The 23376-nt window shown below is 37.7% G+C and overlaps 1 protein-coding gene across 1 annotated transcript in view; it reads left to right on the forward strand.

The window, feature by feature from the left end:
* kcnip4a (potassium voltage-gated channel interacting protein 4a) overlaps window positions 1-23376 on the forward strand; it is an 80035-nt gene that overhangs the window by 39081 nt on the left and 17578 nt on the right. Inside the window, exons 3-4 of the mRNA XM_073835602.1 lie at window positions 9254-9448; window positions 21243-21312. Of these exons, the coding sequence (XP_073691703.1) occupies window positions 9254-9448; window positions 21243-21312 (265 nt within the window). The remainder of the gene's footprint in view (window positions 1-9253; window positions 9449-21242; window positions 21313-23376) is intronic.

Genomic DNA, 23376 nt, shown 5'->3' on the forward strand with positions numbered 1-23376 from the left:
ACGTGGACAATCAGGGGAGTGCAGTGCAAGGGGAACAGCGACCTCGAGAGGCTGAGGGAAGACCCACAGCCCCAATCATGACAGTACCCCCTCCCTATGGAACGGCTCCCAGACGTTCCCAAAGTCTGGAGGGAGGAGGAAGGCAACTCAGGGGGAGGGATGGCGGGCCAGGCCCGTGCAGCGGAGTCACATGAGCGGACCTCACCGCCAGAGGAACGCGAGCTGGCCTCGCCGACAGAGGAACATCAGCGGACACCGCCGCCACGTCAGGAACGGAGAGAGCGGTCACCGCCGCGTCAGGAACGGAGAGAGCGGTCACCGCCACGTCAGGAACGGAGAGAGCGGTCACCGCCGCGTCAGGAACAGAGAGAGCGGTCACCGCCGCGTCAGGAACAGAGAGCGCGGTCACCGCCACGTCAGGAACGGAGAGAGCGGTCACCGCCACATCAGGAACGGAGAGAGCGGTCACCGCCGCGTCAGGAACGGAGAGAGCGGTCACCGCCGCGTCCGGAACGGAGAGAGCGGTCACCGCCACATCAGGAACGGAGAGAGCGGTCACCGCCGCGTCCGGAACAGAGAGAGCGGTCACCGCCGCGTCCGGAACAGAGAGAGCGGTCACCGCCACATCAGGAACGGAGAGAGCGGTCACCGCCGCGTCAGGAACAGAGAGAGCGGTCACCGCCGCGTCAGGAACAGAGAGAGCGGTCACCGCCGCGTCAGGAACAGAGAGAGCGGTCACCGCCACGTCAGGAACGGAGAGAGCGGTCACCGCCGCGTCAGGAACGGAGAGAGCGGTCACCGCCACGTCAGGAACGGAGAGAGCGGTCACCGCCGCGTCAGGAACGGAGAGAGCGGTCACCGCCACGTCAGGAACGGAGAGAGCGGTCACCGCCGCGTCAGGAACAGAGAGAGCGGTCACCGCCGCGTCAGGAACAGAGAGCGCGGTCACCGCCACGTCAGGAACGGAGAGAGCGGTCACCGCCACATCAGGAACGGAGAGAGCGGTCACCGCCGCGTCAGGAACGGAGAGAGCGGTCACCGCCGCGTCCGGAACGGAGAGAGCGGTCACCGCCACATCAGGAACGGAGAGAGCGGTCACCGCCGCGTCCGGAACAGAGAGAGCGGTCACCGCCGCGTCCGGAACAGAGAGAGCGGTCACCGCCACATCAGGAACGGAGAGAGCGGTCACCGCCGCGTCAGGAACGGAGAGAGCGGTCACCGCCGCGTCAGGAACAGAGAGAGCGGTCACCGCCGCGTCAGGAACAGAGAGAGCGGTCACCGCCGCGTCAGGAACAGAGAGAGCGGTCACCGCCGCGTCAGGAACAGAGAGAGCGGTCACCGCCGCGTCAGGAACAGAGAGAGCGGTCACCGCCGCGTCCGGAACAGAGAGAGCGGTCACCGCCACATCAGGAACAGAGAGAGCGGTCACCGCCGCGTCAGGAACAGAGAGAGCGGTCACCGCCGCGTCAGGAACAGAGAGAGCGGTCACCGCCGCGTCAGGAACAGAGAGAGCGGTCACCGCCGCGTCAGGAACGGAGAGATTATATATATATATATAATTTTTAATTTTTTTTTTTTTTTTTTTGCATGCTTAAAATACTTATTTGTGACCCTGGACCACAAAACCAGTCATAAGTGTCAGTTTTTCAAAATTGAGATTTATACATCATCTAAAAGATAAATAAATATGCTTTCCATTTTTGTTAGGATAGGACAATATTTGGCCGAGATACAACTATTTAAAAATCTGAAATCTGAGGGCGCAAAAATAAAAAATAAAATGTCACCTTTAAAATTGTCCAAATGAAGTTCATAGCAATGCATATCACTAATAAAAATTAAGTTTTGATCAATTTACAGTAGGAAATTTACAGAATATCATCATGGAACATGATTTGTACTTAATATCCTAATGATTTTTTGGCATAAAAGAAAAATCGGTGACACTTTAGAATAGGTAACACTTATTCACTATTAACTATGACTTAGTTGCATGCATATTACTAGAATATTGGCCATTTATTAGTACTAATTAAGCACATATTAATGCCTTATTCTACATGACATTATTCTACAACCCTAATCCTACCCAAAACCTAAACCTAACAACTACCTTACTAACTATTAATAAGCAGCAAATTAGGAATTTATTGAGGGAAAAGTCGTAGTTAATAGTGAATAAGTGTTACCTATTCTAAAGTCTAACCGAAAAATCGAAAAATTTGACCCAGATAATGTATTGTTGGCTATTTCTAAAAATAAACCCATTCTACTTAAGACTGGTTTTGTGGTCCAGGGTCACATTTGCATTTGTTAAATAGATGGGATAATAAGGATTTTACATTTCAACAAGTGCAAATACAAAAAACAGTTGAAAGATTAAGGTAACCATGTGGTTTAACTTAATTTCATGGTTTCATGCTTATTACCCAGATTACAATCTCTAAACGGCTGTTGCCATACAGATAAGACACAGAGTGTTTAGCCTTCATGGTGCTGAATGAGAATGCGGCTGTGTTGACCTCGTCTGTGGCCCTCGAAATCACTTCAAAGCTCCCCACAGGAAATTCAATCTTGCTACATAAGCGTACGTGTGCTGAAGCGAAGGCCACGCTCATTATCCATAGTGCAACAATAAGCTTGTTTAGTCCTTAATGAGAAAACATGCCATGTAAATGTACAGATAGTTTCTAATTGATTATTAGACCTTGAGATACTTTGTGAATTGCTGTTTTGCAAATCTTAATTGTACTGATAAGCATGGAAGCGTGTGTCCACCACTGAATAAAAATAAAAAAAAGATAATTGCGGCTTTTTATCTCAAAATTCAGAATTTTTTCTTAGAATTGCATGATATAAACTTGCAACTGCGAGTTACAGTCAAAAACCGTGCGAGGTATAAAGTCAGAATTGTGTAACATAAACTTGCAAATCTGAGAAATAAAGTCAGAATTGCGAGATAATATAATACTTCTTACATTATAACATGCAATTGTGAATTTATTTCACACAGTCCTAGCTTTAAAAATTGCAACTTGCTAAAAAATTGCAAAAACTCCCAGTTACTGGAATTGTGAGATGTAAACATTTTTAATTATTTATATCTCCAAATTCTGACTTCATTTCTTGCTATATATCTTGCAATTCTGAAACAAAAGTCAGAATTAATATTTGATCATTCCTTTAACTTTTTTTCTCAGAATTGTTTATATTTCAATTCTATTGAAGCCCGTTTCCACCATTGAATAATTCTTTTTTAAAAGTTATTGCAACTTTTAATCTCAGTTCTAACTTTTTTTTTCAGAATAGTGAGATATAAACTTGCAATTGCGACTGAGAGAAAAAAAGGACTGTTCTCAGAATTGCAAGTTCATATCTCACAGTTCTGAGAATAAAAGTACTTTTAAACAGAAAAAAAATTGAATCAGAAGAGAGAAAAGAGCAGAATAGCTACTTTATTGCTCAGAATTGTGACTTTATTGCTCAGAATTGTGACTTTATTTCTCAGAATTGTGACCTTATTTCTCCAAATTGCAACTTTATTACTTAGAATTGCAACTTGATTTTTCAGAATTGAGACTTTATTTCTCATGATTGCGACCCTATTTCTCAGAATTTTGACCTTATTTCTGAGAATTGCAACTTTATTTCTCAGAATTGTGGCTTTATTTCTCAGAATTGTGACTTTTTCCAAATTGTGACTTTATTTCTCAGAATTGCGGCTTTATTTCTTAGAATTGTGACTTCCTCAGAATTAAAATTTTATTTCTCAGAAATGCAACTTTATTTCTCAGAATTGCAACTTTATTTTTCAGAATTATGACTTTATTTCTCAGAATTGAAAATTCATTTCTCAGAATTAAAATTTTATTTCTCAGAATTAAAATTTTATTTCTCAGAATTTAGTTTATTTCTCAGAAATGCAACTTTATTTTTCAGAATTGAGTCAATTTCTCAGAAATTCAACTTTATTTAGCAGAATTGTGACTTTGTTTCTCAGAAATTCAACTTTATTTCTCAGAAATTCAACTTTATTTTCAGAATTGCAAGTTTATGTCTCACAATTCTGACTTTAGAGCTTGCAATTGCGAGAAAAAAGTCAGAATTGACAGATAAAAAGTCTCATTTATTTTTCTTTATTTCTATTTAATGGCGGAAATGGCCTTTCATAAAATTCTGACTTTATAACATGCAATTGCGACTTTTATATGGTGCAATATTGACTTTATTATTTATATTGACTCAAAATCACAAGTTTATGTTGCAATTCGGAAGTTACCAAGTTCATATCTCACAATTCTAACTTTTTTTTTTTCAGAATTGCAAAATAAACTTGCAATTTTGAGTTGTTAAGTCAGAAGAAGAAAGAAGAAAAGTCTAAATTGTGAGACAAGAAGAATTTATTTTTTAATCCGGTAGTGGAAACAGGCTTCTATAGATAAGTGATTTTATTCATAAACATATTTAAGGTCAGTGAACTGGTTCAGTGTGGAGATGGGACAGTTTTTGCTTTCACTGCAGGGATCAAATGTCCCCACAATGACCGTAAAACCTAAAATCACCTACGTTGTGAGAACCTGCAAATTATACTCATGAGAAAACCAGTTTAATAAACCAAGTAAATCATCTTTATGAAAATCTGAATATGTAGATTTCTGTCATGGTTAGGTTGCGGTTTGAGGGTTTAGAAAATATCATTTGCACGCCACAAAACCCCCCCCACGAAACTACACACCCATGCCTCCTTTGCTTGATGAACTCATGTCAGCATGCTGCCGCCACCCCCTATGCTCCGCTCGACCCTGGTTGCTGTGGTGACACTCACGCTGTATCTCCTAGGTAACGGCAGCAGGCGTGGAGTTACGGCACGGCTCAAGAAGCTGTTCCTATGCTCTTCTACCAAAGCACCATCCACCAGTACCCAAGGCAAATCCTCTTTCAAAACAAACCTCCAACATCTTTCCCCAGAGAGCTCTACTGCTATTAGTGTATTGTCCACACGCTTGTGAAAAAGAAGTGCACTTAATTGCATTGAATGTGCACTTGCATATTATATAATATTAATGAAATAAAAGGCCAATTAAGTGTACCTAAAGAGACAGTTCACCTAAAAATGTTCCAAACCCCAAAGGAGATATTCTGAAAAATGTTGGTAACCAAACAGTTGACGGTAGTCATTGACTTTGTATAATTTTGTTTTGTTTTGTTTTTCTCCCCTACTATGGAAGCTAAATCATCAACTGTTTGGTTACCAATAAATGATGTAAGAATTTTAGATTTTGCTTTTGGTGAAATGAATCTTATAAACAGTGCACTTTGTAAGAATTTCAAATTGAAAGTTTTACTTGAAAGTACATTTTTCTGTTATTCAGTATTGCATTTAAAGTTAATACATTTTAAATGTACTAAATTGCAACTTTATCATTACAAATGTGTAATTGCAATTATATTTAATTGCATAACATAACAGGTTTCAACAGAAATTACATAAAAGTATACTTTAGTTCACCTTAAATGTTTGCCAGAACATTCAACATTACTTTAACCATAATTCATGTAGGCCTACACATAAAGATGTCATTAGATCCTTCTTAAAGGAGAAGTTCACTTTTAGAACAAAAATAATAAAACGTCTTGTCACCCAAGATGTTCATGTCTTTCTTTCTTCAGTCATAAAGAAACTATGTTTTTTGAGGAAAATATTTCTTTTTTTCTCCATATAGTGGACTTCCAAAATGCAGTTTAAATGCAGCTTCAACTGGCTCAAACAATACCAGCTGAGGAAAAAGGGTCTCATCTAGAGAAATGATCTTTAATGATATTTAATTTTTTTTTATTACAATTTAAATACTTCTTAGCCTTAATTGCTTGTCTTTTCTCGCACTGCCTTTTCTCGCACAGAACTCCTTTTTTACAATTCAAGACAGGGTATGTCAAAAAACTCCCATCTTATTTTCTTCCTCAACTTCAAAATCGTCCTACATCGCTGTTTTGCCTTTTTCGTTAAGGGTGTTTGATCTTCTTTGCATGTTCACTTTGCAAACACTGGGTCGGTACTTTTGCAGCAATGCAGAATGATTTTGAAATGATTTTTGAAGTTGAGGAAGAAAATAAGACGGGAGTTTTTCAACATACCCTAACTGTCTGAAACCATTCATATCTATATGAATGTCTTTTATTAACATAATATACTCTTTTTAAAAGTATGCTAAAGTCTACTTCTTTTTCACAAGTCAGTCCTTTTGTTCACTATTTCATCTTTGACCTCTGTATTTCTTTATCTTACTCTTTTCATATTTTTATGCGAGCTACAGACATTTAATTTCAAGTCTTTTAGCTGCTGAGTTTTACATTGGATTTGATTTTGAGTACATCCTCTGAATACCTCCTGCTCAGTTCTTGGGTTATGTTCGCTGAAAAGCCAAAACCCAGCAAACTGTACAGTATTGACAATTTTATATATTAAGGGAACAACAACAGTGCAGCAAATCCTAAATATCAATTGTATTGAATTCTGGAGGTTGGCTAGGAATGATTAATTGTCATAGTAATTGCTGATTGTTAAAATGCTCTATTTTGTTTGTGTTTTTAATGAACAACTTTAGATGGCAAAGAATGCTGCTGTTTAAACATTTATGCATTGTGTTCTGAAACAGGGCTGTTAGCATGAAGCGGTAATGATACTACAATTACTCTGATTGCATGTGGTCGCTATACTCCCTGAAGGACGAGATTAGAAAATGATGTTCATATATGTCAGTTCTGTTTGCCAAACGTTTGATGAGTCGTCTTCTGTGGACAAGAGGGTCACATGTCAGCCATTAGTCTTCCACGCTTCAGGTGTCACAGTAATCACTGTGCCTCCCCATTGATTAATGTTAAGAGACTCGCTCTACATTTCATTGTTTTATTGGCTTCTGTTCTCACTCATTATTTTTAAAGATTATTTAGCCTTTAGGGGTGTGAATAACATGTATATCTGAGGCACTCATCATATTGGATGCTAGATGATCTAAGTTAATGTTGAGAAACACAGTTGTCCAGAAGTACAATTTTATCAGGGGCCATATGTGAACTGAACGCTTTTTTAGATTGAAGTTTAATGAGTTTGAGATGCCAAGGCCTGATAAGATACTATAGTCATATGGAAAGTCTAAGAACAGATTGCTTTGAATATTTGGGATTTGCTCTAGAACCTTGTCAGTCTGACAGAATGGTATATATTTGCTATATTCACTGTGTGATGCTGCTTTTATACCAAAAAATAAAAAAAACGAGAAGTTAATATTGGGCAAGTTGCATTTTAGACAATGAATTGCCAGTTCCTTTGCGTTTTTGCTTTCCCAAAAATTGTGTCAAGTCAAAGCATAATGAATTGTTGTGCATCTCTGAGCATTAGTGGTGCTTTGTTCTTAAATGAATCTGTGCTTTTGAACAAATCGGTTAAGTGAAGGATTCAATGACTCACTCATAGAGACATAAACTTATGTTTGTGAATGATTTTTTTTGTTTTTGAGCAAATTGGTTGAGTGAAAGATTTAATGACTCACTCACATACATTTGCAGTTTTTTTCTATTAATTTTATTAATGAACGAATTAGTGTTTTTGACCTAATCAGTTGAGTAGATGATACAATGACTGACTCATACAGGCATTCACTTGTTTTGTTCAAAATGAATCTTTTTTTTTGGTCTAAATTGTTCAGTGAATGATTAACTGTCTTACAGACATTCACTTTTTTGGTTAATGATTAAATCAGTGTTTTTGAACAAATCAGTTAAATGAATAAGTAACTCACTAATACAGGCATTCACTCTTTTTTTAATGAATGAATCAGTTGAGCGAATGAATCAGAATGATTCATTGTCTAACATTCACTTGATCAAATTGGTTGAGCGAATGATTCAATGACTCACTCATACAGACATTCACTTGTTTTGTTCAAGAATGAATCAGTGTTTTTGCCGAAATTGTTGAGTGAATAATTCAGTCTTACAGACATTCACTTATTTTTGTTCATGAATAAATCAGTGTTTTTTAAGGGAACTAGCTGAGTGAAAGATTCAATGACTCACTTGTACAGACATGGATTGTTTTTATAACATACATCAGTGTTTTTTAACAAATTGGTTGGGTAAATGATAGTCATACAGGCATTCACCTGTTTTGTTAATAAATGAATTAGTGTTTTTGACCAAATTGGATGAGCGAATGATTCAATGACTCACTCGTACAGACATTTGCATTTTTTGTTAATGAATGCATCAGTCTTTTTGAGCAAACTGTCTGTGTGAATGATTAAATGACTCACTCATACATGCATTCATTTGCTTTGTTCATGAATGAATCTGTTTTTGTCAAAATCTTTGAGAATGATTCATTGTCTAACATTGACTTGACCAAATCGGTTGAGCGAATGATTCAATGACTTACTCGTACAGACATTTGCATTTTTTGTTAATGAATGCATCAGTCTTTTTGAGCAAACTGTATGTGTGAATGATTAAATCACTCACTCATACATGCATTCACTTGCTTTGTTCATGAATGAATCTGTGTTTTTGTTGAAATCTTTGAGAATGATTCATTGTCTAACATTCACTTGAGTGAATAATTCAGTCTTACAGAAATTCACTTTTTTGTTCATGAATTAATCTTTTTTTTAATCGTTGAGTGAATTATTAAATGTTTAAATAAATCAGTGTTTTTTTAAGCAAACTAGCTGAGTGAATGCTACAATGACTTACTTGTACAGACATTGACTTGTTTTTATAACATAAATCAGTGTTTTTGAACAAATTGGTTGAGTGAATGATACTCATACATGCATTTGCCTGTTTTGTTAATGAATGAATCAGTGTTTTTGAGCAAATTGGTTGAGTAAATGATTCAGTGACTCGCTAATACAGACATTCACTTTTTTGTTAATGAGTAAATCAGTATTTTTTTACCAAAACATTTGAAAGAATGATTCAGTGCTCACTCAGGCATTCGCTCGTTTTTGCTTATGAAGAAATTAGTGCTTTTGAATGAATTGGATGAAATGAATGATCCGGTGGCTTGTGGCCATCTAGTGTTGTATTGATGTAACTGTGTATGATTTCTGCCAAAATTGTGTTTTTACATTCTCATGAATTAAAAAAGGTCTTATATCTGATTAAATGTTATAGATATGATATTCCCTGTCAAATACCAAGTGTATTATCCTCAGTGCTTATATTGTCATCATTTGGTCCACTATTTTTCAAAAAGAAGATCCTAAGATTAACACCTGAGTGTGAGCAGCTGGATGGTAACCCTGATATTGTGTGTTTCTCTACAGATAGCGTTGAGGATGAGCTGGAGCTGTCTGCTGTGCGGCATCGACCAGAAGCTTTGGAGCAGCTGGAGGCTCAAACGCGTTTCTCACGCAAAGAGCTTCAAATCCTCTATCGGGGCTTTAAGAATGTGAGTTAATTCTTCTGACATCACAAACAGAGTTTGATTTCTTCCTTTCATTTTGAATTCAATTGCATTCGGTTTAAAGTTATTGATTTTTTTTTTTCTTGAGAGCGCTGGTTTGATGTGGAACATGCCAAACTTTGCAGATATACTATCAGGCTTTTTACAATAATCAGGTCATGAAAGGTCTCTAGAGTGTCCCTGAGGCATAAATGTCCTTTCTCACCTCTGGTGCACAATGTAATGAGACAACACCAAATTAACTCGACCCAAATTGTCAGGTGACAAAGCGTGAGAGTGGCACAAAGGTCCTTTATTATCAGACTCTCAAGGGACGATATCAGAAGACAGTAATCCTTCCCTCAGAACACACACACACAGTCTGCTGACAGGTGATGACTGCACTGAGGTTTTCTAGCACCCTCAATACTGTCTTATTCATTTTCCCTTGTGGTGTCCCAGATACTGTAAATGCTAAATCAGTTTTCTTTTTTTATCATTTCACTTTAAATGTCACCATTTCTGATTGCTTCTTTTTCTTGGATTTTTATCTATCAAGTTCTAAAATCCTTCAAAAGAGATTTAATTAGTCAATCATTGTCAAGGGTCCTGTCCCAAATGCCCCCCTAAGCCCTCACGTGCATCCTCTGACTGCACACTTTGATGATAGAGTTGTAGGGCTGAAGAAAAGGGCACATGAGCTTTCTTCTGAAACCTCAAATAGTGAACTGGCCACCCTACGGTCTTGTGAATTGTATAGACTTGCACACGCAACATATTGAAAGTGTGCATTCATCAGTTGTGTCATGTGGGACCGGCTTGGCTCACCACAGCTTGTTATTCTCATGTTGATATATTTCTTTGTTGGCCCACACTGGTTTTACTTGCCATTAGAAAGGGTTTTCTCTTCATCCATTAAGATCTTTTTCTGTGTTTCAAAGCACACCAGTGCTAGTCAGATAGAAAACGGTCCATATTACTTTTGTTTGTTCATTTATTTATTGGAAACCAACAGACAGTGGTCAGACAGTGGAGGCAGAAATCATGCATTCATACTCAAAATTTTGTGATCGGTAGGATTTGTTTTAGAAGAAATTATTTTTTTTTAACGTAAGAAACATAAGAAACGTATAAGTCGCAAATCAGAATTATTAGAATAATTTCTGGAGGATGTAAGCAATGATTGTGGAAAATCCAGTTTTGCCATCACAGAAACATTATATTTTAAAATATTAAAATAGTAATTACTAGTTATTTCAAATTTACAATATTACAGTTTTTACAGTATTTTTGATCAAAGATCTACCATCAGTTGTTTGGTTACCAGAATTTTTCAAAATATCTTCTTTTGTGTTTAGCAGAGGAACAAATGAGGATGAGTAAATAATGACATTTTAATTTTTGGGTGAATTTTCCCTTTATTTAACTTTTTACTGATCAGGATTTGAAAGACATTTAAATGAATAAACAAGTTTTTAAATGCTACTTTTTTCTTCTTTTTTCATATCAACACTAGGACTCCCACCTTAAGCAAAATTAATTAAAATATAGCTGCAAGCAGCGATTACCAGGGTTTAAACTCATATGAAAAAAGACATTATGTAGCAAGCTTTTTTTGCAGATGCAGGTAATTTACCATACAAATATTATGTTTTGTAACGTTTATATCACCGTTATCACTGTTATAGCACCGGCTGTTGTCTGATCTCCTTAAAACTTTGCACGCTTGTTTAGAATCATTTCGTGAAGTTTTGAGTTTTTCTTTAGGATTTATAGGATTTTCAGTAAATTCAGACAGGCCCCTTTTCTAAGCGACCCGTTATAACTTCCCAAAGGGGCAAATTTCAAAAATAATTATATAACATAATTATGTAATGCAGTGTTTTTTTTTTACCAGATTGTGCGAAAAACCTAGGACTAGTTTGCAAAAGTAGTTTTTTTTTTTACATCTTATCAATCATTTGATTGACAGCAGTGGTTCTAGAGGCAAAGTTATCCAAAATGAGGAGTTCTGTCATATACATACTGCATATATATATTGTATTATCTATCTATATATATATTAATTATCATCACCGCCCCGCCCCTTATTCACCGCCTTTCTCCAGGCTCCCGACGGGAGTGGGTGTGTATGGGAGAGGAGGGGCGCGAAAACATCCCGGGCTGGCGGCGTGTGATGAGGATCACGTGAATTGAATGAAGCCTCATCACCGCCGCTGTTTAAATGCTGAGCGCGCCTCTCCTCAGGCGACCGGTCTGAATTGCATGTATGTGCGAAAAACTGTACAATGCACAATTGTTCACGCCCTTGAAAAATGCAATATCGCCCCCCAGTGGCCGAATTTCCTTCAAATTTTTCACAGACCTTTGGAGCGGTGAGTCAAAAAATCCCAACGGCTTTCGTTCTGATCGGCCTCTATTAACCATGTCTAATAGGTGCTCAAACTTCATCTGCCAATGGGGGACATGTTTTTTTGAGATACACAAATGCCCTTATAGATGCTTGTGGCACTTTGGATTTTCATGTTGATAGGACAAATGGTTGCATAGGTATAGCTATTTTTAACTTTTTCTCTCTTATAGCACCACCAAGTGGCCAAGCTCTGCGATCTTTGTTCTGCAACCTCAGATTGAGGTCTTACGGTGCGTTCACACTGGCACGTAGCGAGCGGGGCGAAGCGAGCGTTTTCAATTCATTCATGTGGAAGTTGAGCGTAAACGGTCGCGTGGTGCATTTTGGGATTGGAAGCGGCGCGGAGAAAGCGTTGAGAGCGGCTGAGAGCGTCAAAAGGTTGGGCATTCCTCAACGTTATGCAAATTTCGAGCGCAAAACGCCGGCGACAACCAATCGCTGTGAAGAGTAGGCAAGGCAAGATTATGACGCGTGTTTCTGAAACTGGTGGATTACTGAGCTGAAATCACATATTATTGAAAAAGTCAAGCAAAAGTAAATGTACTTTGCATGTTTTCATTATATGCTACAGTTTAGTTTTCGAACCGCCGTTAAAAGAAGACAATGGAACATAAATAGGGTGTGAACATTGTTTTTCAGAGGCGTGCTCTGCCCTAAATTTGACACACCCCAAAGCAGTGGCGTTGTAGCGTTGCCAGCGGCACTGAGCGCATATTTAACGCTGTAGTGTGAACGCACCGTTACGGTGCATTCACACTGGCACGTAGCGAGCGGGGCGAAGCGAGCGTTTTCAATTTATTCATGTGGAAGTTGAGCGTAAACGGTCGCGTGGTGCATTTTGGGATTGGAAGCGGCGCGGAGAAAGCGTTGAGAGCAGCTGAGAGCGTCAAAAGGTTGGACATTCCTCAACTTTATGCAAATCTCGAGGGCAAAACGCCGGGCGACAACCAATCGCTGTGAAAAGTAGGCAAGGCAAGATTATAATGCGTGTTTCCGAAACTGATGGATTACTGAGCTGAAATCACATATCATTAAAAAAGGCATGCAAAAGTAAATGCACTTTCCATGTTTTCATTACATGCCAGTGTTTAGTTTGCGAACCGCCGTTAAAAGATGACGATGAAACGCAAACAGGGTGTAAACATTGTTTTTCCATAGGCGTGCTCTGCTCTAAATTTGACACTCCCCAAACCAGTGGCGTTGTAGCGTTGCCAGCGGCACTGAGCACAAATTTGACGCTGTAGTGTGAACGCACCGTTACGGTGCGTTCACACTGGCACGTAGCGAGCGGGGCGAAGCGAGCGTTTTCAATTCATTCATATGGAAGTTGCGCGTAAACGGTCGCGTGGTGCATTTTGGGATTGGAAGCGGCGCGGAGAAAGCGTTGAGAGCAGCAGAGAGCGTCAAAAGGTTGGGCATTCCTCAACTTCATGCAAATTTCGAGCGCAAAACGCCGGCGACAACCAATCGGTGTGAGAAGTTGGCAAGGAAAGACTATGACGCGTGTTTCCGAAACTGGTGGATTACTGAGCTGAAATCACGTAGTATTGAAAAGTAAATGTACTTTGCATGTTTTCATTATATGCTACAGTTTATTTTGTAAGCCGCCATTAAAAAAGACAAATGAAGCGCAAACAGGGTGTAAACATTGTTTTTCAGAGGCGTGCTCTGCTCTAAATTTGACACTCCCCAAAGCAGTGGCGTTGTGGCGTTGCCAGCGGCACTGAGCGCAAATTTGACGTTAAGGTGCGTTCACACCGGACGCGAATGAAGCGGCAAGCGCGAGTGATTTACATGTTAAGTCAATGCAAAGACGCGAATAGCCATCCTGCGGCGCGAAACGCGCGAATGAAGCGGCGCGCATTGAGCGTTTCAAGCGATTGCCGCGCGAAACGCGGGAGTTCAAAAATCTGAACTTTGGCGAAAATCCGCGCCGCGTTAACCAATCAGGAGCTTGCTCTAGTAGTGACGGAGGCAGAAATCCGAAACAACAATGGAGGACAAAATCACCGTTGCTGTCTGTGGTTACTCGGGGCTGTACAATACATCTTTGGACTTTTGTAGAAACAGGAATAAAAAGGATTTGGCTAGGAAGAAAGTGAGTGAAGAGGTCGGACAATCTGGTTAGTTTTAAAAAACGCTCTTTACTCAATTTGACCTACATATACACACATATTGAGACTACAAGCAAGCTAAAGCTGGCAAATTGAGCTCATTCACCTATTTTACAACTACTTTCCCGCTGACGAGTGGCAGAAGCCCCTCCCATGACGCGAATTCGCGTCTGTTGTGAAGAAAATGTCACGTGCGAATGGCGCGAGTAAACTCAAATGTTCAAGCGTTCAACTAAGCGCGAATACCGCGTTTTTTCCGCGCAAGTCGCGTCCGGTGTGAACGCACCATTACATTAGTGTTCTGAGTTTGATGGAGATATTTCATTCTGTTCAGGAGTCATAGGCATTTTACTAAAAGGGGCACTGCCCCTTTCTAATGTTTTTGCATTGCTTTGTGACAGTGAGTTGGAAATTTAATAATTATAATTATTGATATTCGCTCTCCAGGGTAAATACCCGAAAAGGTATTGTTTTGTCTGGTGTGAGCCAAGGATTCCAATGTCTAAGACACTTGAGACTGCAATGGTTTAGGAGTTATGAGCACCCCACTCAGGCCAATTGGGGTGAGCCTTGGTGACGTTGTAGGTGGTGTGAGTACAACCATCCCTCCAAGTTTCAAGTCTCTACGACTTACGGTTTGGTCTGCACAATCAGTTTTACATGGAGATCGCTGATCCGTGACCATTCTAACAATTACAATAGGGTTTCAGCGATACGAGATTGAACCCTTAAATAAATGAAAATAAGTCTATTGATCAGATCAGAATCTTGATCAGACTCGGGAATACAAAACCAAATAGTGCTGAGAGAAATCTGAAGATTTTTGTATAGAAGAATTCAACCTTGTAGATCAGTGAAAGTCATGCAATAATCTGTTCATAACAGATTTTACAGATGAAGAGATTTCACTTTATGAAAGATGGTGGTCATATTGCTTCTTACTAGCTTAATTACACTCCACAAATGACCAGGACCTAAATTAAACTTGATTATCTGCAAATTAGCTGCAAAAAAGTAAAATTAGCTAAATCTGCTACTAACGGAGTATTTCAGAATCATTCCAGGCTTCATTTAGACTTTTCCTTTGTGGTATTTCGGTTGTATTATCCCATGAATTAGTGGTAAACTGACACCAAATATGCCAGATATTTCAACCCCGATCCTCAGTGTGCAGTCAGTGAATGATCATGCTTCAGCAAGCTGAAAAAATCTTTTAATTACAGCCTGTGTATCTTAACGGTGTTAATGAACCCTGCATTGCTCCTGGAGTTTTGATAATGTTGAGAAGACTTTGGCAGTGATGGTTACTGATGAGAGCCGTGTGTCTCTCTTAAAAGGTAATTACACGGGGTCTCTCTCACGCTGCCTGCACTAAAGACAGTGGATGACAGCAACACAAAACAATCCCTTTTAATTAACCAGAGCTCACTGTAACAACACAGGACTTTCTCAGACACAGCCTTTTTATGTCAACGGTATGAAGTGCTGGATTAGACAAAACAACATACTGTAGGGCTTCTTTCATGTAGCTGAGTCCAAGGTAATTGGTGTTGGAGAGGACACATTTCAGACTGGTTTTGTTGTAATTAAAAAAATTCTCAATGCAGGATTGCCATTTAAACATGCATATCATGGCAGCGTACAGTGAGCCTTTGGAAATGTTATTTTAAAGGAATAGTTCACCCAAAAATGAAAATTAGTTTAGATTTTATTCACCCTCAGGCTATCCAAGATGTAGATGAGTTGGTTTCTTCACCAGAACAGATTTGGAGAATAGTAGCACCTCACTTGCTCACCAGTGGATCCTAAAAAAAATATCACTGATAATAAAAAAAAAAACTTTAGTTGGATTGTATTGTTATGGGATTCAGTCTATCTCTTTAAAAATGTTGAAATAGGAAGATGAAGTTGACTCTCTATAGCTTGTTGTGTCCCAAATATAGGTCTCAAGGGAAGATGAGAATGAACTGAATGTGTTAAGAGGCATCACTTTAGTTGGAAAGCATGGGTATCATACAGTCAGGTATTTGTAGGTCCTAAACACTTACCTGGTTATTTTAAGATTGCTCGGCACAGATTATGTTGCCTCCATCACTGTACTTTAATGAAATGCACAAAGGCGCAGTGGAAGTTCATCACGAGGGCAAGCTTTCACGAAGGCGACATACTGTATATTGAAGACATATGTTTTCTATATAGTACATCCATTTATGCATGGTTGAATCCTTTTAACCAGGCTGACAGATTCAGACTGTTTGTCTAAGAGTGTAACAGTCAGTAAAATGTCTTTTATTGAAGAATGTAAAAGCATGATCTAAGAACAAATCCCTCCTGTGCTGTGCTTGTATCAAAAACCACACAGTTCTCCCAGCTCAGCACAACTCCTTTCAGTCCTTCTAGTTGCTCAATACACAGCAAAGGGAATACTGTAATGAGGTTTCATATCTGGCTCTGAGCGCCAGAGGCTGGTTTCTGATTATTTGATTTTCATGTCATTTTATTGCTCAGAGTTTTGCCTTGTACTGGTACATGAGGCCACTTTATAAAAGTCAATTATTTTTCCCTGCAGAGGGACTCTTCATTACGTCAGGTCCAAACACTGAATGTGTTTTCCAAAAAGTTCTTAAAGAATTAGTTTACCCAGTCTTTTATTGTTTCAACAGTCATGAAGACCTTGGAAATATCAGGCCATTTTCAAACTGTGATTGCCTGTGGTTAAATCACAGCTGCGCCGATATACAGCCATATCTCACAGCTATGAGAATATATTGGGTTTACAACAGTTAGAAGCACAAGTGTGTAAATACATAACAACAACCCTCTTTTGTGTGAACTACTTCCTTCCGCCATGGATTCGATTCCCTGTTTGACAGTTGGAGTAGAGCATTATAAGGGAGAAATTTAACCTAGCAAGTGTGATTACCTGCATCTGATACAGCATTCATTCTTCAGCTCAGTATCACATTCACAATAAAACATTCATTCGTTGTACTATCCTTTCGTCTGTTAAGGGTGATTTCCAATGACAGAATTGCTCAGTGCATTTCTTGGCTTTGTCTTAAAAGGTTGAAACCGTTGAACGTAAAAATAACTTCTATGTTTACAACAGGGTTTCTGACTTTCAATATAAAACACACAGTTTCCCAATACTAAATACTATTATTAAACATGAACCTACTATTATTTATATAAAATATTATTGATTGAATAATAATGTTTAATAAACAACAACAGCCATCATAAAAGTTGCTAGAAAATTCAGTCAAAAGTACAAAGGCAGTGCTCTGATATACAGCCATTTATTTAGATAAAATATAGCATGGTAAGATTTTGCCAACGAGACCAAGATTTACCCAAAACAAATATTATCTTATGCTTAACCACTACTAGACACATTAGAGCCAGAGGCAAATTCTCACATGTCTGAAAACATTTAACCCTCTGGGGTCGACAAACGCGTATACGCGTTTTGTGGCATGCAGTTTCCCAAAAGGAACTTCAATTACTCTGTCATTTCTGATTGTACAGATAAAAGCAGTACATCAATCGAATCTGTAAAGGGTCTACTTTTATTTGTATATACTCACAAAACCAAAAAAATATTGTGATTTTGCAAAATAAAGAAAACAAAAAGGGTGTGCTGTCTGCCGCGTTGATCTCCGTGATCTTCATTCAGAAACGCGTCATTAAAATAGACTATAACTCAGCCCCGTGAACAAAAACTCAAAAGTCCCGTGAACAAATATTCTGTATGTGTTACATGACCTTATTTCAGTGACTTCAAAAATTTAGTTTTTCACTATGCACGCATAAACGTTGTTTTCTCAAAAACTCAAAAATGTACATTCATGCTGCTTACATATTTTTGTAGTCCAATTTGTGCTGATTACAATGTATTTAGATTTAGGCCATTAATATGTTTTTAACATACTGAAAAAAGCACAAATGTGACCCTGGACCACAAAACCAGTCTTAAGTCGCTGGGGTATATTTGTAGCAATAGCCAAAAATACATTGTATGGGTCAAAATTATTGATTTTTCTTTTATGCCAAAAATCATTAGGAAATTAAGTAAAGATCATGTTCCATGAAGATAATTTCTAAAATTCCTACTATAAATATATCAAAATGTAATTTTTGATTAGTAAAATGCATTGTTAAGAACCTAATTTGGACAACTTTAAAGGTGATTTTCTCAGTATTTTTATTTTTTTGCACCCTCAGATTCCTGATATTCAAATAGATGTATCTCGGCCAAATATTGTCCTATCCTAACAAACCATACATCAATAGAAAGCTTATTTATTGAGCTTTCATATGATGTATACATCTCAGTTTTGTAAAATTTAACCTTATGACTGATTTTGTGGTCCAGGGTCACAAATGTCAAGGCATGTCAAAACTTCTTCAGGGCCCCAAAACACCCTCAGACCCCAGAGGGTTAAGCAAATTTTCAAATAGACTTTATCTTTATCAACAAACCACATATTTGAAGTCTAAACAAGTACATTATCACCTAAAAACTCCACAAGCGGAGTAATACAAACAGTGAAACAGTTGGAGTCCCAATATTATTAGAATATCGCACTCCTCTTAGGCAATCCGATTCGGGTACCAGAAAGAACTGTTGTATAAATTTGCATATTCAAACTTACTGCATCACATTTGAAGATGTGACACATTTTATGTTGAAGGAGAAGTTCACTTCCAGAACAAAAATTTACAGATAATTTACTCACCCCCTTCCTTGTCAAAGATGTTCAGGTCTTTCTTGCTTCAGTTGATAAGAAATTATGTTTCTTGAGGGAAAAAAATCAGGAATGTTCTCCATATAGTGGACTTCAATGGTGCCCCCAAGTTTAAAGTTCCAAAATGCAGTTTAAAAAGCAGCTTCAAAGGGCTCTAAATGATCCCAGCCGAGGAAGATTTTCAGCCATTTTCAAAACAAATTGACAATTTATATACTTTTTAACTTCAAACGCTCATCTTGTCTATAAGTCTGCTTGAACTCTGTTTTTTTCCGGTTCAGTATGGTCAATACAGTTAGGCTATGTCGAAAAATTCCCATCTTGTTTTCTTCCCCAACAAGATCAAACACCCTACAAAAAAAGGTAAAACAGTGATGTAGGACGATTTTGATGTTGAAGAAGAAAATGAGAGAGGAGTTTTTTTACATACCTATACTGTATTGACCCAGATTACACACGTGCATCGCAGAGACGAGACCAGACATCATTTGAGGTTAAAAAGTATAAATGGTGAATTTGTTTCAGAAATGACTGATCGTTTCATTTATAGCCATTTGAAGCTGCATTTAAACTGCATTTTGGAAATGCAAACTTCAGAACATCAGTGAATAATGACTCAAGTTGCAGTCTGTAAAGCTACCATTTGGCTTCAGAAAACTGTAGTCCACAAGTCATATGAATTTAATGGTGTTTTTACTGTGTTATTTCCTGCCAAATGATGATACAATATATATAGAACGTACATAACTTATGTTTAGAAATTCATCAGAATGTTTTAGGTCCTTATATTTGTAGTGTTGAAATTGTGAACTCATTTTACTTGATGTAACTTGGCCATTGTTAAATAAATTGCATAATTTGTTAAATATATGTATATATGAAGTAGATACATTGCATAAATCTGTATGTTCAAATGAAGTAAATGATTTAGGTTATTTAGTTACATCTGGTAACAGAAAATAACAGAAACCTCTCTTAGGATTAAAGATGTAGACTAAAGAGCTCTAAGCAATTTTCTGAACTTACCTTGCTTGAAATACACTTTTACACTGTAAAAGCATGTTTCATAATTGCTGCAATTGCCAAACCATTTATGATAAAGCACCTGCAATCATCTTGAAAAGCATTCCATTTTACTGTGTAATCTAATATAATTCCTGGGGTCCAAATGACACTGTTTCAGCTATTATAAATTTGGATTGTTCATTTGTTAAGATCCTTTATATGACATGCCATGGACAGATTGCTTTCATTATGCGAAAATATATATGTGCAAAATGAGATGTCATAAACAAGTTACAGGTATAAAAGACCGTTAATGATGCTATAATGCATAAACATCAGATTTGACTTTATTTTGTACCCTGGGTGTGGGATTTTTTTGTCTTCATCATATAAATGCACAAATTGTGTCAACAAAAATACCACCTCTATTACTCACTTTAAATTGCAAACGGCATTAAATATTAAAGCTTCTTTGCTGCTATTCCACTTATCTGTTTCTCCTTATAAAGCCGAATGTTAACCAGCCATCAGAATTCGGTATTGTGCTTCCCATAAACTACATTACAGTTTTTAACATGTGAATTAAACCGATACATCTAACACTTCAAATCAAAGACAAAGACATTAGTTCCTTTTATTGCTTTTATGTCTGTTATCAAGGGAGATATATTGTTAATAATGTGATTTCACTTTATTTTAGTTGGTTTATCATATTGTGCACGAGTAATGCAGAAAGGGTTTGCTAAATACTAATCTGTAGTCAGTTTAACTATCAGACTATCATTGGTTTTATGATATTTGATCTTTTATATCTGCTGCAATCTTAAAAATAAAAAATACACTAGTTTATTTAGCTTCACCAGGCGTCTTGGATAACAGCCATTGCAACTCCCTTAATAAGAATAATAAAGAAACTGCATCGCTGATGTTGTTAGACAACAGTCATCCTCTCGTGATTCATTCTCACGCTTGAAATGATCATTTCTGAAGAGACGTTCATAAACCGGTTTACTAAACCAAACCATCTGAGAGCGTTTTATTAGACGAGCAAACTATTAGTTGGCCATCTTGAGGAGGTCGATCTGATTTTCAGAGCATCGAATAAAATCAAATGTGTGCACATTCCTCACAATTTATTGCTGACGCAACATGCAGACTTCAATGCATATATAGTGATGAGTGTTATTACAGTAAAGAACACTGGACAAAAAAAATGGAAAAGTCTGACAAGCGCTTGCAATCTCTCTGAGCTCGTTTATTTGAAATGAAGGAGAGTCATGAGAGATTACGTTCAATCCTGCAAATGCACTTTTAGCACAATGTGTTTGCCTGCCGCTTCACATTTTCATTTACGATGCACATTAGAATGAGAATGGACAATGGATAATGTGTTTATTGCTCAGCTATGGTGCCATTTCCTATTCGTATGTTCATGCACATAATAGTTCACTTGGTGAAAGCACTCCTCAGCATCATCTCAATAACATTGTGATGGAAATGTCTATATCTGTGTTTTTCAGGAATGCCCCAGTGGTGTGGTCAACGAGGAAACATTTAAGGAAATTTACGCTCAGTTCTTCCCACAGGGAGGTGAGTGTATCTAAAGTCGTATATTCTCTATACCATTTCCTTTATGGTTATACTGTATAGCATGTGTTTTTTTTTTTTTGTGTTTTTTTTTTGTAATACTACCTAGTCTGACCCTTTATAATGCTTTGTTGGTGTAACCTGTTGCATTCAGGTTGATTCAGTCTTATTAAATAGTATTTTAGACATGAATAATTTAAATCTTACCCTTTTTAGCTTACCTTGCACAATCATTTCTTTTACAAAGCATACAGTATTATTGCAGTTATTGTTTTCGCAATACAGGCTTATTGGGAAAACTTGCCTGTGGTGACATACAGTTGTGTTCAAAATAATAGCAGTCCACCATCACTAACCAGATCAATCACTGTGTTTGGTAGAAATTATATTTCTACATGGCAAAATATTTACTAGTAGGTGTACTAGAGTAATAGAAAACTAACAGACCCAACAGTCATGATATACATGCTGCTGATTCCATGTAATTGAATCATTAATTGAAAAGGGCATGTTCAAAATAATAGTAGTGTGGAGTTCAGTTAGAGAAAAACTGGTGTCAAACAAGTTGCCCTTATTTAAGGATGAAGGCAGCAAATGTTGTACTGTGTATTTCTCTCTGAAAATCTCTGTAAAATGGCTGTTACAGACATTGTTCAGAAGAACAGCGTACTTTGATTAAAAAGTTGATAAGAGAGGACAAAATATAAAGAAGTGCAAAAAATAATGAAAATGGCTGCTTAGCTAAAATGATATGAAATGTTTTAAAATGGCAACCAAAACCAGAAAGGCGTGGAAGAAAACTAAAAGCTACCATTCAATTGGATCGAAGAATAGCCAAAATGGCAAAAACTCAGCCAGTGATCAGCTCCAGGGTGATCAAAGAAAGTCTTCATTGACCTGTGAGTACTGTAACAATTAGAAGACGTCTATGTGATGCCAAGTTATCCGCAGTGTTGTGTGTACTGTAATTAAAATACTTTTCCACTGAAAAAGTAGAGGAACTGATTACTGTTCATTTTTAGGTATTTCAATTACAGTTACTTTTAATGTACTTGCGTTACATTGTAAAATAATTAAACTCGCTGAATATCATTATTTAATTTTATTCATTAATCTTCTAAAGGTAAAAGTAAACTCTGCCGCTTTAAAATCGTTGTAGTTGTAGGTGAACGTGATTTCTCGCCAGTTTGCTGCATAGTCGTATTCTAAAGCGGAAGATGTCGGACTCGGCTGAAGCGAGTGGCTGTTTTACAAAATGGAAATATTCCCATTACTTCAGTTTTCTGAAACAAGCAGACAAGAACATTACAGTAATATGTAAGCTGTCCTGGGGAGAAAAAAACTATCATAGTTCGTCTAGCAGCATAGACGAACACTTCTGAGTGATCCTTGTTCATCATCGACGGATAACCCCGCGGCAACTCCTGCTAAACTTGATTTTACTTCGGCAGCGCAGAAAGTGTCTGAAGGACCAAGGTTACAGTTAACTTCACTTTGTTGAAACACATAACATGATTACATTATGTATGAAAATAGTACTCATTGATTTAAAAGTAAGTTTCATGTTTACAGGTTGATACATGTCATGTTTAACTTTTCTTAAGTTAAGCTTTTTTGTTTTTCAGATACAGTATGTTGCAGAATATATATATATATATATATATGTATATGTATATGTGACCCTGGACCACAAAACCAGTCATCATGTTAAATTTGACAAAACTGAGAATTATACATCATATGAAAGCTCAATAAATAAGCTTTCTATTAATGTATGGTTTGTTAGGATAGGACAATATTTGGCTGAGATACATCTATTTGAAATCAGAAATCTGAGGATGCAAAAAAATCAAAAAGACTGAGAAAATCACCTTTAAAGTTGTCCAAATTAGGTTCTTAACAATGCATATTACAAATCAAAAATTACATTTTGATATGTTTACAGTAGGAATTTTACAAAAAATCTTCATGGAACATGAACTTCACTTAATTTCTTAATGATTTTTGGCATAAAGAAAAATCAAAAATTTTGACCCATGCAATGTATTTTTGGCTATTGCTACAAAT

Source organism: Garra rufa, chromosome 3 (assembly GCF_049309525.1).
Source record: "Garra rufa chromosome 3, GarRuf1.0, whole genome shotgun sequence".
NCBI classification, from domain to species: Eukaryota; Metazoa; Chordata; class Actinopteri; order Cypriniformes; family Cyprinidae; genus Garra; species Garra rufa.